This window comes from Trachypithecus francoisi, unplaced genomic scaffold (assembly GCF_009764315.1).
Source record: "Trachypithecus francoisi isolate TF-2019V2 unplaced genomic scaffold, Tfra_2.0 Lachesis_group19, whole genome shotgun sequence".
NCBI classification, from domain to species: domain Eukaryota; kingdom Metazoa; phylum Chordata; class Mammalia; order Primates; family Cercopithecidae; genus Trachypithecus; species Trachypithecus francoisi.
Genome location: NW_022681464.1, coordinates 9,132,541 through 9,145,285, shown reverse-complemented (window position 1 = coordinate 9,145,285; position 12,745 = coordinate 9,132,541). Strand labels below are relative to the sequence as shown.

At 41.2% G+C, this 12,745-nt stretch overlaps 1 protein-coding gene across 4 annotated transcripts in view; it reads right to left on the bottom strand.

Annotated features, from left to right (window-relative positions):
* The window catches only part of LOXHD1 (lipoxygenase homology domains 1), a 140,519-nt gene that overhangs the window by 18,114 nt on the left and 109,660 nt on the right, over window positions 1-12,745 (bottom strand). For 3 of the 4 annotated variants that reach the window (XM_033177834.1, XM_033177836.1, XM_033177837.1), the window contains one exon: window positions 11,860-12,045. In XM_033177834.1, coding sequence (XP_033033725.1) covers window positions 11,860-12,045 — 186 coding nt within the window. Of the gene's footprint in view, window positions 1-11,859; window positions 12,046-12,745 lie in introns of those variants that run through there. The other variant, XM_033177835.1, reaches the window with a different exon arrangement.

The following is a 12,745-nucleotide window of genomic DNA, read 5'->3' as shown; positions in this document are numbered from 1 at the left end:
AGAACAGGATCCTTTTGTAACCTGTCCATCTCTGTGTTTCAATGTCTAGAACAGTGCTTGGCATATTATTCAATAAGTGTTTATTGCATGCATGGGTGTGCACTATTATTGAATAGGGAAGAATGGCTCTAATGGTGAAGTTTTAAGAGTGGATGGGAAAAAGAATTCAAAGCCCTAGCAGTGAGTGGTGGCTGGCCTGTTCTAGTAGAATTGATGATTTTATCTCACATTTTTCAAAGTTTTCTTTAAGAAAAAGGCCTAGAAACTCTGAACCAGTGTGAGGTCCCAATCTTTTCAGGCAAGAGATGGCAGTCTCTGGATGGGAGGGAGACTGGCAGCTGCTCCCTAGAGTTCATCATGCCACCTCCTGCCTGTGGTTCCCCAGTGGCTTTCCACATCTGATGGGACACAAGGGCCCAACTCTGTGTTTACATATTTAGGGCCTTCTTCAGCCTGACTCCAATCACCTCATCTCTCACCTCAATAAGGAAGAGCCCTTTTACAAATCCCTTATTGTAGTGAGATGGATTTCAGCATCCCTTTGGCATTTCCTCTCTTCTCATTATGGCACCCAGCTTTCCCTTGCTTTAAATACCTGCCTATTGTCCTCTGGAAAATTTAGGCCTCATTTCCTCTGCAAGGTCCTCCAAAATCCCCAGGCTCTCAGTATTTTTTGCTTGTCCATTCTCTTGGCCGTGAGCACAGACATCTTGAGAAATCTCTGTTATTCAGGTCATGACTATGCCCTAACTTTTGTGGCTGGTTTTATGTGTATGCCTGACTTCTCTAGTGAGATTTTAGGGGAGGAGAATCATATCTTAGGAGCTCTTAATTGTATCACAGTGGTATGGACTTAGCATTCAATAAACATAGAATTGATCAATGATTTTTACTTTCTAAAGTGAACTGTCAATTCTTTGCTCCAGCACAAACCACTAAAAATTCTTCTCAGGTAGGAGGATAATTTTCTTCACCAAGCAACTCCATTCTTGAAAATAATCTTTGGCAAGCTAAGGATTCATCTAGGCAACTCACATTTCTTTAGTAAGATCAATAAATGGTGTGAAGTAAGATATGGAACCATCACAGAGCCCTAGCTGTGTATGAATATGAGAATCTAGCTATTATTTTTCCACAAATACTTTTTCACATATATTATCTAAGAGGTCATCCAGAGCAACACTCTGGAATCTGGCAGATCAGGTTGCAGTCTCAGCATATCCACCGCACTGAACACATTATAATATCCCCATGCCTCAGTATCCTTACTTGTACAATGTGGGGATTGAAATAGATGACTTCTGAGGTTCTTTATATTAGGCTGGTACAAAAGTCACTGTGGTTTTGGCAAAAACTGCAATTACTTTTGCACTAACCTAATATTTCTATGAATTTATATTTTTCAAAAGAAAACACATAAATTCTTTCTTTCCTCAGAGCCTTAATTTAACCAAAGAAGGCATGAAGAACAAGATAATTTAGAAAATAAATACTCTGGTTATAATTTGTTCAGTATTATAAAAGCTATGTGGGTAATTGGAATTATGGAGAATTAATCACTTGTCTTGATTTTCCTCTATGAACTATATTTTATGGTAATCAAATAGCCTGAGAGACTTTTTTAACAGAAAAATTCTAGCTACTAAATGAATAAGAAATGAAAGAATTAGAAAATCACCATTTGTAACCCTAATTGATCATCACTGGATGAGTCCATTAGATGAAGAGTTATGAGGAAACTTTATAGTGGAGTAGTCAGGCTGGCAGTCCCTATATCCACTGTTCAATGTTAGCACCAATAATAATGGGACTTCTGTGTACTTCATATTACATCAATAAACAGCATTTCCTCAATACATTGTATCCGTCACAAACTTCCTCAGTATATAGTACTGAGGAAATTTACTTATTTTCCATATATTCCATACACAATATTAAGAAAATTTATATATTACATAGTATTGGGAGAATTCGCCATGGAGTGGAAATTGAAAGATACAAATAAATCATTGTTAAGTATGATAATGGTGGTGTAATTTGTAAGAAAATGTTCATTTTAAAAAGAGACCAGCCTGACCAACATGGTGAAACCCTGTCTCTACTAAAAATACAAAAATTAGCCAGGTGTGGTGGTGCGCACCTGTAATCCCAGCTACTCAGGAGGCTAAGGCAGGAGAATTGCTTGAACCCAGGAGGCGGAGGTTGCAGTGAGCCGAGATGGCACCGCTGCACTCCAGCCTAGGTGACAGAGTGAGACTCCATAAATAAATAAATAAATAAATAAATAAATAAATACAGACTATGTTTGGGGTGACATGACATGAAGTTTAGCATTTGATTTTATATCCCCCAGCAACCAAAAAGAATAAATTAAAAAAGTATGAAAAATGAAGCTGATGTGACAAATTTCAATAGTTCAAATTTGATAGTTCAATAATCAATAGATTCAATTATGAATCAACAATTCATAATTCTTGAACTTGGGTGATGGCTATGTGGAAGTTTATTACACTATTCCCTTCATTTTTGTGCATGTTTAAAATTTTTCACTAAAAAAGAACTATTGAATAGACAAAAAAGGTTGAAAGGTAGATTCAGAGAAAGAGAAGATTGCTATGCTTTAAGTTAACTAAGCATTTGTCATCTGATTTATATGGTATTTGTTCAGAAATCCCCATCTTTATTGTAGAAGACTCTCAAACAAAATATATTTTTCCTCATAAATGTCTATGCAAGGGAAGTATAAGGTATCTGGAAAAAAATTTTAAATAAACATAAAAAGTATGGCTTAGAGAGGCTAAGGACATGTTTAGCCATCTTAGCTTGTATTAACATTTAAACTTCCATCCCTGGAGGAGAAAGTTACCATTAAAAGGAAGTTGGACACAAAACCTGTCTGTCCTCTCTGTCCCTCTCCTAAACCTAGTATTTCAACCACATGGGCTCAACAAGGATACAGAAAGGCCAGTCACTGTGGCTCATACCTGTAATCCCAGCACTTTGGGAGGCTGAGGCGGGTGGATCACTTGAGGTCAGGAGTCTGAGACCAGCCTGGCCAAAATGATGAAGCCCCACCTCTACTAAAAATACAAAAATTAGCTGGGTATGGTGGCACACGCCTGTAATCCCAGCTACTCGGGAGACTGAGACAGAAGAATCACTTGAACCTGGGAGGTGGAGGTTGCAGTGAGCAGAGATGGCCCCACTGCACTCCAGCCTGGGCGACAGAGTGAGACTCTGTCTCAAAAATAAAATAAAAAAATAAGGATACAGAAATCTTCCTTTTCTTGATGAGCCTGAAGACCTACCAGTGATATTATCCTGGTTTCAGACCCAATGTCTGTTGAAGGGGAGGAGGGCCACTTCTTTGCCTACAAGGAGAAGAGGATCACATCAACCACTCAGGATTTCTTTAAACCCAAGAGCCATTAAGGGTCCAAGGCAATCAAATAGTCTTTTGCTATTCAAAGTGGTGGTGGGGTGGGGTGTCAAGTTCTTTGGAAAGGCTGGCATCTGAGTAACAACAGTAACTAGTCACAAGGTTGGAGTGGTTTAGAACTGTCCACGGTGCTGAACCCGCCTCTTTCAGATTTTGACCGTGACGGGATGGAAGGAATTGGCTGATTGGAGTCACGTTTCTGCATGGTAGAAAAATGCATCAAGAAAACTGAGAAAGTCTGGATATGTGTGCAATTAGTGTCTGGGAGGAGGGGCAGCTGGCATTGGAGGACTCAGTCATGAGTCTGAATTTCATGGCCAGGACTCAGCTTTTTTAAAAAACACTAAGGCACAAGGAACACTGATTCTGGGGAAAACTGAGATCCCTATAACTGAAGCATGAAAAGACAGGGAAGGGTCTGAAAGAGAAGTATAAGTATGATTAAATTATACAAAAATATATTAAGTCCTTATTATATTATAGGCAATGTGATAGGCATTACGGAAAGAACATGAACAAGACGATAGTACCTGTAGAGCGAACACTCAAGTAAAAGAAACAGAATACACATGTAGTTACAGATATGTCGACTGTTCTGGGAGTGGGCTCAAGCAAGGCAGGGCAATAGGAAGAACTTTCAGTAAGGAAGTGAGGACATAAGAGAGCTTCTAAACCACAGACAGGCAGATACAATCATGGCAGAATGCACGGTGGGAGTTAGGTCACAAGGCAGAGGTCTCTGTGGCTGGAATTAAATGACAATTGCAGAGTGGGATCAGAAAATAATCTACAATGCCTTTCAGATCTGGGTTTCCTCTCTTTTTCATGTCTAGGGGAATAATTGGTTTCTGTGCCCCAGTTATTACCAAACTAATTTCAGGGCTGTGGAGACACCAGTTGTAAAAGTTAGGAGCAATGGTCTTGCTAAACAGATCACTACTTGACACCAACTTTAGTGTTAGGACTCTGGGCCACCCAGCCTTGCTATGCCTTAAGCTACTGCAGTTAAACCCTGCTGACTCTAGGCTCTCAGATGGGACTGCACTCTGATTTGGTGAGTTTTATCTTGGTCCAGTGGTCTTGAACATTTTCCACTCAGTAGCAAATCCTGAGGCAGATTGTTCATATTGAGACCCCAGGAAAGTCTTTATTCTTCCCCAGAAGGTTCTTACCTACCATATTATTTTCCTAGGCCATCAAAAAAATTACCACAAGCTTGGTGGCTTAAAATAACAGAAATTTATTCTTTCAGAGTTCTGGAGCCCAGAAGTCTGAAGTCAAGGTGTCAGCAGGTCAATTCTCTCTCTGAATGCTCTAGAGAAGAATCCTTCCTTGTGTCTTCTTAGCTTTGGTGGCTCCCAGCAATCCTTGGTGTTCCTCAGATTGTCACTGCTATCTCCAGCTCCAATCTCTGTCTCCATCTTCACATGCTCTTGTTTCGGCATCTTTCCATGTTCTCTCGTCTTTTTATAAAGACACAAGTCATCACTGATTTAGGGCCCATTCTAAATCCATGGTGATCTCATCTCAAGATTGTTAATTAAGTCGATCTGCAAAGATTGTATTTCCAAATATTATCACATTCTGAGGTTCTTGGTGAAGAAGAAATTGGTGGGTGGGGAATACTATTTCACCCATAACACCTACCCTTGGATAATTACAAATGCTTTAACAAGTGTGTCTGATATAATTGCTGCATCTAGAAACCCCTCAATCACCTACAGGGGAGAAAGATATATATGTGGAAGTCTAGAAAAGGACAGAATTCTGGAGCCATCTATTTATGATTCAGAAACTGCTACAAACTGATGTTCAACATCAATTTATTTATTTAGTCACATAATTGTTAAATACCTACTAGATGCCAGGCTTTCAGCATACAAATGTGAATCAAAGTTTCTACGCTTGAGAGACTCAAAAGTCTGCCAATTATGACTGGCAAGACAATTACAATTCAGCATGTGAGTGCTAGATATAGAGGTATGAGCAGAGAAGTTTAGGAGCACAGGGCAGGGAGCATCTAACTTCATTTGGGATAATCAGGGAGCTTCATGGAGAAGGTGATATTAATCTGGATTTTGAAGGATGCATAAGAATTTAGCAGGGGAAGGGGATTGCAGGTGCAGTTATCTCTTAGGTATCTGTGAATGTCTGTTAGCTTGGGCAAAAGATATAAGTTACTTCATGCAAGGTGAAATTTAAATAAGGGCTGGAATGAAAGTTTAGAGATCTAGGAAAAAAGAAGAGAGAGAATAACAAAGAAAACCTTTTGAATGAAAATAGCTAATCTTAGAGAGACCCTAGTTTTTGAAAGCTTGAATGTACCATGCCATTCTTTGGATGGGTCAGAATACTCAGGAATAAAGACAATTCCACATTACAAAAAGGACCAGAGAGCAGAGAGTGAGGCTAGGTGAAAAAGATTTCCTGTCTCCTCTCTCTCTCTCTCTCTCTCTCTCTCTCTCTCTCTCTCTCTGTGTGTGTGTGTGTGTGTGTCAGGGGGAGGAAGCAATGAGGAGCATTTTTGTCTAATAAACATAAATCCACAAATTACAGAAAGCTGTTCATCACCCCTTCCTTTCTCCCAGTTACATACAGTGGCTTAAATATTTGGCTGTATAATGACATTTTAAAGCAAGGGATTCTAGAAATTTGCTAGGGAGAAATAAACATTTTCAATATTTTGAATTGCTTTGCTATTTGGAAGCAAATGAGACCTCATGTTTCCTCTATTAAATTTATGCCCAGGAAACTATGGAGTAGGGAATTGACACACTGCATCTTGGGATTTCATGGCCAGTGAACAATTTTCAGCATTACAGAGTTCCCCAGACGTCAGTTTCCTCCCCAGGCACATCCCACTTTGGAAGTACAAAAGATGGAGGTAATTCCTTCTCCTCCTTTCTTCCTCCCCCTCCTCTTCCTTTTTTTTTTTTTTCCATTGTCTCACCTCAAATGTTGAAATTCTTAGGAATCTGTCCTACACCACCCTTGCTTTCCTCAAGCTTCACTTTATCCATAGACTCTCTTATTCACTCTTTATTGATGACTTCACTACTCTCTCTGCACTAACAACTTTTAGATTACTATCTCAGATCAGTCTCCCAACTAGCTTTCCTCCTGAGGTCCAGACCCCACTGTTACTGGACATCACCCCTTAGATGTCACTCAGGCCTTCAGATTAAACTCATCAAGATGAAGAAAGTTCTCCAGCATCCTCACCATTCTTGTTCAAGTCTTCTCAGGCAAATCTTTAACAAGTCCTCTGCCTTAAATATTTCTCAGATCTGTCTGCTTTTTCTCCATCCCCACTGCCATCAGTGTATTGCAAGACATTCTCCCACCAATTTCCTAATCATCTTTTGAAGTTTATTTTCTTCTCCATCTAACCTATCTCCCACAGACACTAGAATGATCTTCTCTGAGTGATTCCTGTTCTTGAATGCTTTGATGGCTTCTCAGTACAGTCAGGATAAAAACCCAATCCTTGATATGGCTTATAACATTATGCATGGCCTGGTTCCTATCTATATTGTAGCTCCCACCCCTATTCCCTATTTTGTAGTCATCCTGGATTTTTCTTTAGTTTCTGGCACATATCAAGATTTTTTTTTCCTATTTTAGGGCTTTTATATTTGCTATTCACTCTACCTCATATGTGTTCCTTCATTTTTAGCAAACACCACACTTCACCTAATAGCTCCTTCTATTCATTCCTGAGGTTTCAGCTTCAATATCCCATCTTCAGGGGGGTTTTCTCTGAGTCCTCGGACTAGCATCCTGTGGACCTCCATTTTAGAGGCACATCATTATTTAAATTAATTACTTGTTTAATACATGTAATTTTTGCTAGAAGGTCATCCTGATGACTGGAATCTTGTCTGCTGCTCCCTACTCTGTCCCTAGCACTGAACACAATGCCTGACAGTAAGTACTCAATAGATATATAGTTAATACTCATTATTCACACGTTCCATCTTTGTGGATTTGGCTATTTGCCAAAATTTATTTGTAACCCTAAATTAATACTCATGTGGTCATTTGTGGACATATGCAGTGTGGCAAAAAATTTTAGTTGCCAAATGCACATGTTCTCAGCTGAGGCTGAACAAGGCAACACTGCCTTCTTGTTTCATCTTTCATGCCATAAACAATTGTACTGTTCATGGTCTATTTAGTGCCATGTTTTCACATTTTTGTGCTATTTATTAGTGAGTTTAATGTTTTAAAATGGCCCTCAAACATAGTGCTTGATACTCAAGCTGAAGTGCTATTTAGTGTTTCTAAATGCAAGAAGGCTGTAGTGTGCCTTCCAGAGATGATACATGTTAGATAAGCTTCACTCAGGCATGAGTTATAGTGCTGTTGGTCATGAGTTCAATGTTAATGAATAAACAGTAAATACTAAGGTGTATTTAAACAGAAACACATATAAAACAAGGTTATCTATTGATCAGTTGGTAAAAATGTTGTGATCAGAGGCTCACAGGAACCTAACCCTGTGCTTCCTGCAGGAGCAATGGTTCAATGTTTGCCCATTCAGAGTTCACAGCAACATTATAGGGCATAACTACTGTGAATAGTGAAAGCCAGCTGTAATTGGTTTGTTAACTGAAATAAATATTAAAACTGAGGGAACTGTTAGGCCTGCAAAGGACCTGGACTGCTCATTTTGTCTCTGGAGAGGACACGTCAGGTAGGAGGATGAAAACAAGAAAGGGGGAAACTTGAATATCACTGAAGACAATCATTATTCCTGACTCCTGAAATGTAATTGCATGACTTTTTAAACCTTCTTCTCAAATATATGAGCCTTTACTTTCCTAGATGGTTTGGAAGGAAGGGTACAACATGCAGGCAGGAATGGCCGAAAGGACTCCGGAAGGTTCATCCTAAAGAAAGAGGCTGGGACAGAAGGTATGGCAGCAACAGGGGAAGCCATCCAGGGAAGAAAGGGGTTAATCAGGTGGAGTTCAGATTTGGATAAGATGGAGTTGCAGGCAGGAAGCAGAGATGAGCTCTGATCTTGGATCCGCAACTCTCTACCTTTTATTGCTGTGAACTGGGGGTGGAATGCATGGTAATCTGGAGCATCTTGTCAAGCATCTGGATATTTGTAGCAGGCCAGGTTGAAAATAGTCACCAAGGGAAGACCCTGGATCAGCTTGTGGAGTCCAGAGTTGAGACAAGCCAGAGGAGTCAGAACCGTGGACAGCTCCTCTTGCCTCTGCCTGTGGCCCAAGAGGGCTGAATGATTTCTACAGAGTATGGTCCTTAACACAGCATCCTCAGTCTTTCTGGCTATATTCTCCACTCTCACCCCTCATGAATAAAATGCCCATATTGTAAATGGCCCTGGCATGGAAAAGTGGGGTCATCATAGTCTACATGAAATTCTTCCTTCTCCAGTTTTCTGGGCTGACTGGGAAGATGTTAGGGAACCCCATGCTTCTGGTCTCATAGCGAGCCTTAGAGGAAGGGCTCAGGCTCCTGGGGGATACCACTTCTTCTTTCTCAGGGTTCTAATTCCTTTGGTGTCTCTGCTATTTCTGAGATAGAGGTTATGGCAGAACAGGATTAAAAGACCTGGTATTTCTCAGCTCTCTGGGGGGAGTCTCAATTAAACTAACATTTATTAAGTCCTCACTATGCTCCAGGTGCTGTTATAGGCAGTTTTGAAGATAGAGATGAACAAGGCATGATTCCTACCCTCAACGGCAATGACATCTTGCCAGTGTGTGCTGGTAACCAGACAGAGAGTTGGAAGCCCACAGACATAATGTGATTCTTTCTGATTAAGGCAGGGACATAGTTCTTGGGAACATACTTCCTAAACAACGGTTTAGGCACTTTAACAGGAGGGACTGTAGACAAGCAAGTTAGGGTAGACAGACGTTGTCCCTGCCTTCCACACCCCCATGCTTGCCACCCTTACTAATCTGATCTGTCAAATCCCTCTAATTAGACCTGTGAAGATACACAGAATGTGGCTCAATGCTTTCACACTTGTCTTGACTTCATGATCACTGTTGAGTGTCATGGGAAGATCTCATCCTGATCTTGTGAAGTGTCTGGGGCAGGAGATGGTCCTAATGATTATGGCTACCGTTATGCAACCAGACTTGGGAAACCTGCTGCTAGTCCTAAGACAATCAGAATGGATGATGAGAGGGAGGAAAAAAAACTCAGGGGTCTTTGCTTTGTTTTCATCTTGGGAAAGAGGAGAGGTGCATTAAGGATGTTTGAGCATGATTTAAAAGTATGCTTCTTTCCACAGACTCATAATGCCACTTGATTGATCAAGTGAGGAAGAAGAGTTCCCTTCCACTGCATGCTTTTCTGGACTAGACTACCTCGGATACACCCTGATACTGGGGGGTGTAGCCAACAGAGATAAAGAGGCTGCCTTTCATCACCTCATCTTCTTTTTGACCACCTGACACAGTGGCTGTTGAGAGTGCAGAATGGTGGCTGGCAAGATGGGCTGGCACACAGAACGGTGGGTTAGAACAGGCATCAGAAGTCCTGGGTTTGGGTGATGGCTGTTTCCCTTCCTTGCTGTGTGGTTCCAAGTAAGACATTCAAACCTCACTGGGTCTCAATATTACTTGGTGGTAAAAAGAGGAGCAATAAAGTGCTTTTGTTGCAGTAATTCAAAAAGGTTTCTATTTGCTTGTTTTTTATTTTTTTATTTTTTTTATTTTTTGAGACAGGGCCTCACTGTTACCCAGGCTGGAGTGCAGTGATGCAATTACAGCTCACTGCAGCCTTGACCTCAAGTGATCCTCCCATCTCAGCCTCCTCAGTAGCTGGGACTACAGGCATGAGCAACCACACTTGGCTATTTTTTGCATTTTTGGTAGAGATGGAGTTTTGCCATGTTGCCCAGGCTAGTCTCAAATTCCTGGGCTCAAGTGATCTGCCTACCTCAGCCTCCCAAAGTGCTGGGATAGCAGGTGTGAGCCACAGCACCTGGCCTCACAAAGTATTTTTCAGGATCAAATGTTTGTATCTTTAATGCCTAACAGAGACCCAGGCATGTCATGAATACTTTAGATGTTCTGTATATAAATGACTGGTGGGATACACTGAAATTTGAAAACTGTGCAGTGCTGTGTAAGTATTTGTTATTTTATTGCTTTGAAAACTATTTTATTAATGCCTAGTCTGAGCTTATTCTGTGTTATGGAAAAAATTTTAACTGTTTAATCCATGTTAAAGTAAAATAGTTTAGCTCCTATAGAAGAGAGGTTGCAAACTGCTGAGTTGGGTTTCATCAGTGACCATGAGAGATAGGCTAGTCCTCAGCGGGGGTTTCGAAGAAGTGAGGAGCAACATAACATTCAGGACACCTCTGGGCAGCCATTTGGGAGACCCAGCAAAGGCTAGAGAAGGCTTTGAGCAGATAGCTTTGCAGAGACATGTTTCTACAGAAGATGAAAGAGGTGAATGAAGAAAGCAGTATGCATCAAGGAGGTGGAATTTAATATTTAACAACTCTATTATAATTATACCAAGTAGAACTTATAGGCCCAAAGCCAGAGAAAATAAAGAGTGGCTTACAGACAGCAAAATGATAACCAAAGAAATGTTAAGAACATGAACGTCATCACAGTTATAGAAATGACAAAGCATTCCTCAGGCACTGCATAGTTAAAAATAAATTTCTCACTTGGTTTATATCCTATTTCATAGTTTATGTTTATAAGTAAATTCAACTACTTTAGGATTACTATTATAAACAAGCATAATCCTTTTTCTATTTTTTTTATTTTTATTTTTTTGTTGAGACAGGGTCTCACTCTGTCATCCAGGATGGAATGCAGTGGCACAATCATAGCTCACTGCAGCCTTGACCTCTTGGGCTCAGGCAATCCTCCCATCTCAGCCTCCCAAGTAGATGGGGCCACAGGTGCATGCCACCATGCCCAGCTATTTTTAAAAATAATTTGTAGAGATGGGATCTCACAATGTTGCTTAGGCTGGTCTCGAACTCCTGGGGCTCAAGCAATCCTCCCACCACAGCCTCCCAAAGTTCTGGGATTACAGGCATGAGCCACTGCACTCGGCACAAACATAATCGTTTATAGAAAATCCATGGGAAATGAATTTAGCTTTTTTTTCCTTAATTTTTATGTCTGAACTAAGTCAAATTAATGGGCTGAAATCACAAACAATGGAGAACCACTGATCACCTAGGGAGAAAGCAGGAGGAACTAAGCTTCATTTCTAAAAATATTTGCCCAGAAATACTGTCTCTTTAGTACTGATGGAAGCATCAACGTGGTGGTCATCAACTGTGTTCGGTTGCCTGCCACCCTGGGGTACTCAGAGTCAATGTGATGCCAGGGAGGGAAGAAGGGCTCAGGAGGGGGGCTGAGGGCCGCCCTCCCACCAACCTGGCCTTGAGTGGGAGCTACCTTTGTTGTCGTGCCAGACCCTCAGCTTGCAGAGGTGGCCCAAGCTCAGCATGTCAGGGAAGTTGAATGTGTCCGTGTTGTTCCGCTCAAACTTATTCCAGTTTGCCGACTGCTTCAGGGCCAGTGTCCCACTGTCCCCGTTCTCCCCGAAGATGATGATGAACACATTGGCATCAGTGCCTGCTCCTGGGGGGTGCACAAGGTGAGGCTTAGGGTGCCAGCCTCTTTGACACACAGCCCTCTTGCTCTGGCCTTGATCCCGGACTCCTCAGAGGAGCCAGGGATACAGGTGGACAGAGTACAGACTCAAGAAGGCCAGGGGTGAGGTTGGAAAGGGTCAGTTAATGTCCTAGGTCTCCAAGTCTCTTCTTCATCTTACCTTTGTGCCTTACAAAAGCTTTTGGTCTAACTGGAGTTGTGGTCAGCAAGTGTGAATGGTTTAGTACAAAATTCACCTATTTCTGGGGAAATACACCCAAACTTAAAAGGCGTGTCATATAGGCTGGCTTTACAATTTAGAAACATAGGCTACCTCCTGCACAGTGTGGGTTCAGAAGGAAGCAGGGAAGTTCTGTGCTCCCTAAATCTGTCTCTGATTGACATTCTACACTAGAGCTTCATTTCATTTGCTTAAGCCAAATACAGGTATTGGCCCAAATCAAAAGCAAATGCTTCTGGAAGGGGTGACCCAGTGAAGCTTTTCTGACACACATCTGTGGTTATCAATGAATTTATTATTTTCTGAGTGCATCATAAAGGGATGCAGGGGCCTGAAAACTTGTGGACACTTGGAACTTTAAGCAATAGGGGTGAAAATTCCATTGTGAGAATAGGAAGAAAGGAGGTACCCCCAACAAAATGTACTAGCTTTATTGACCTATCATTC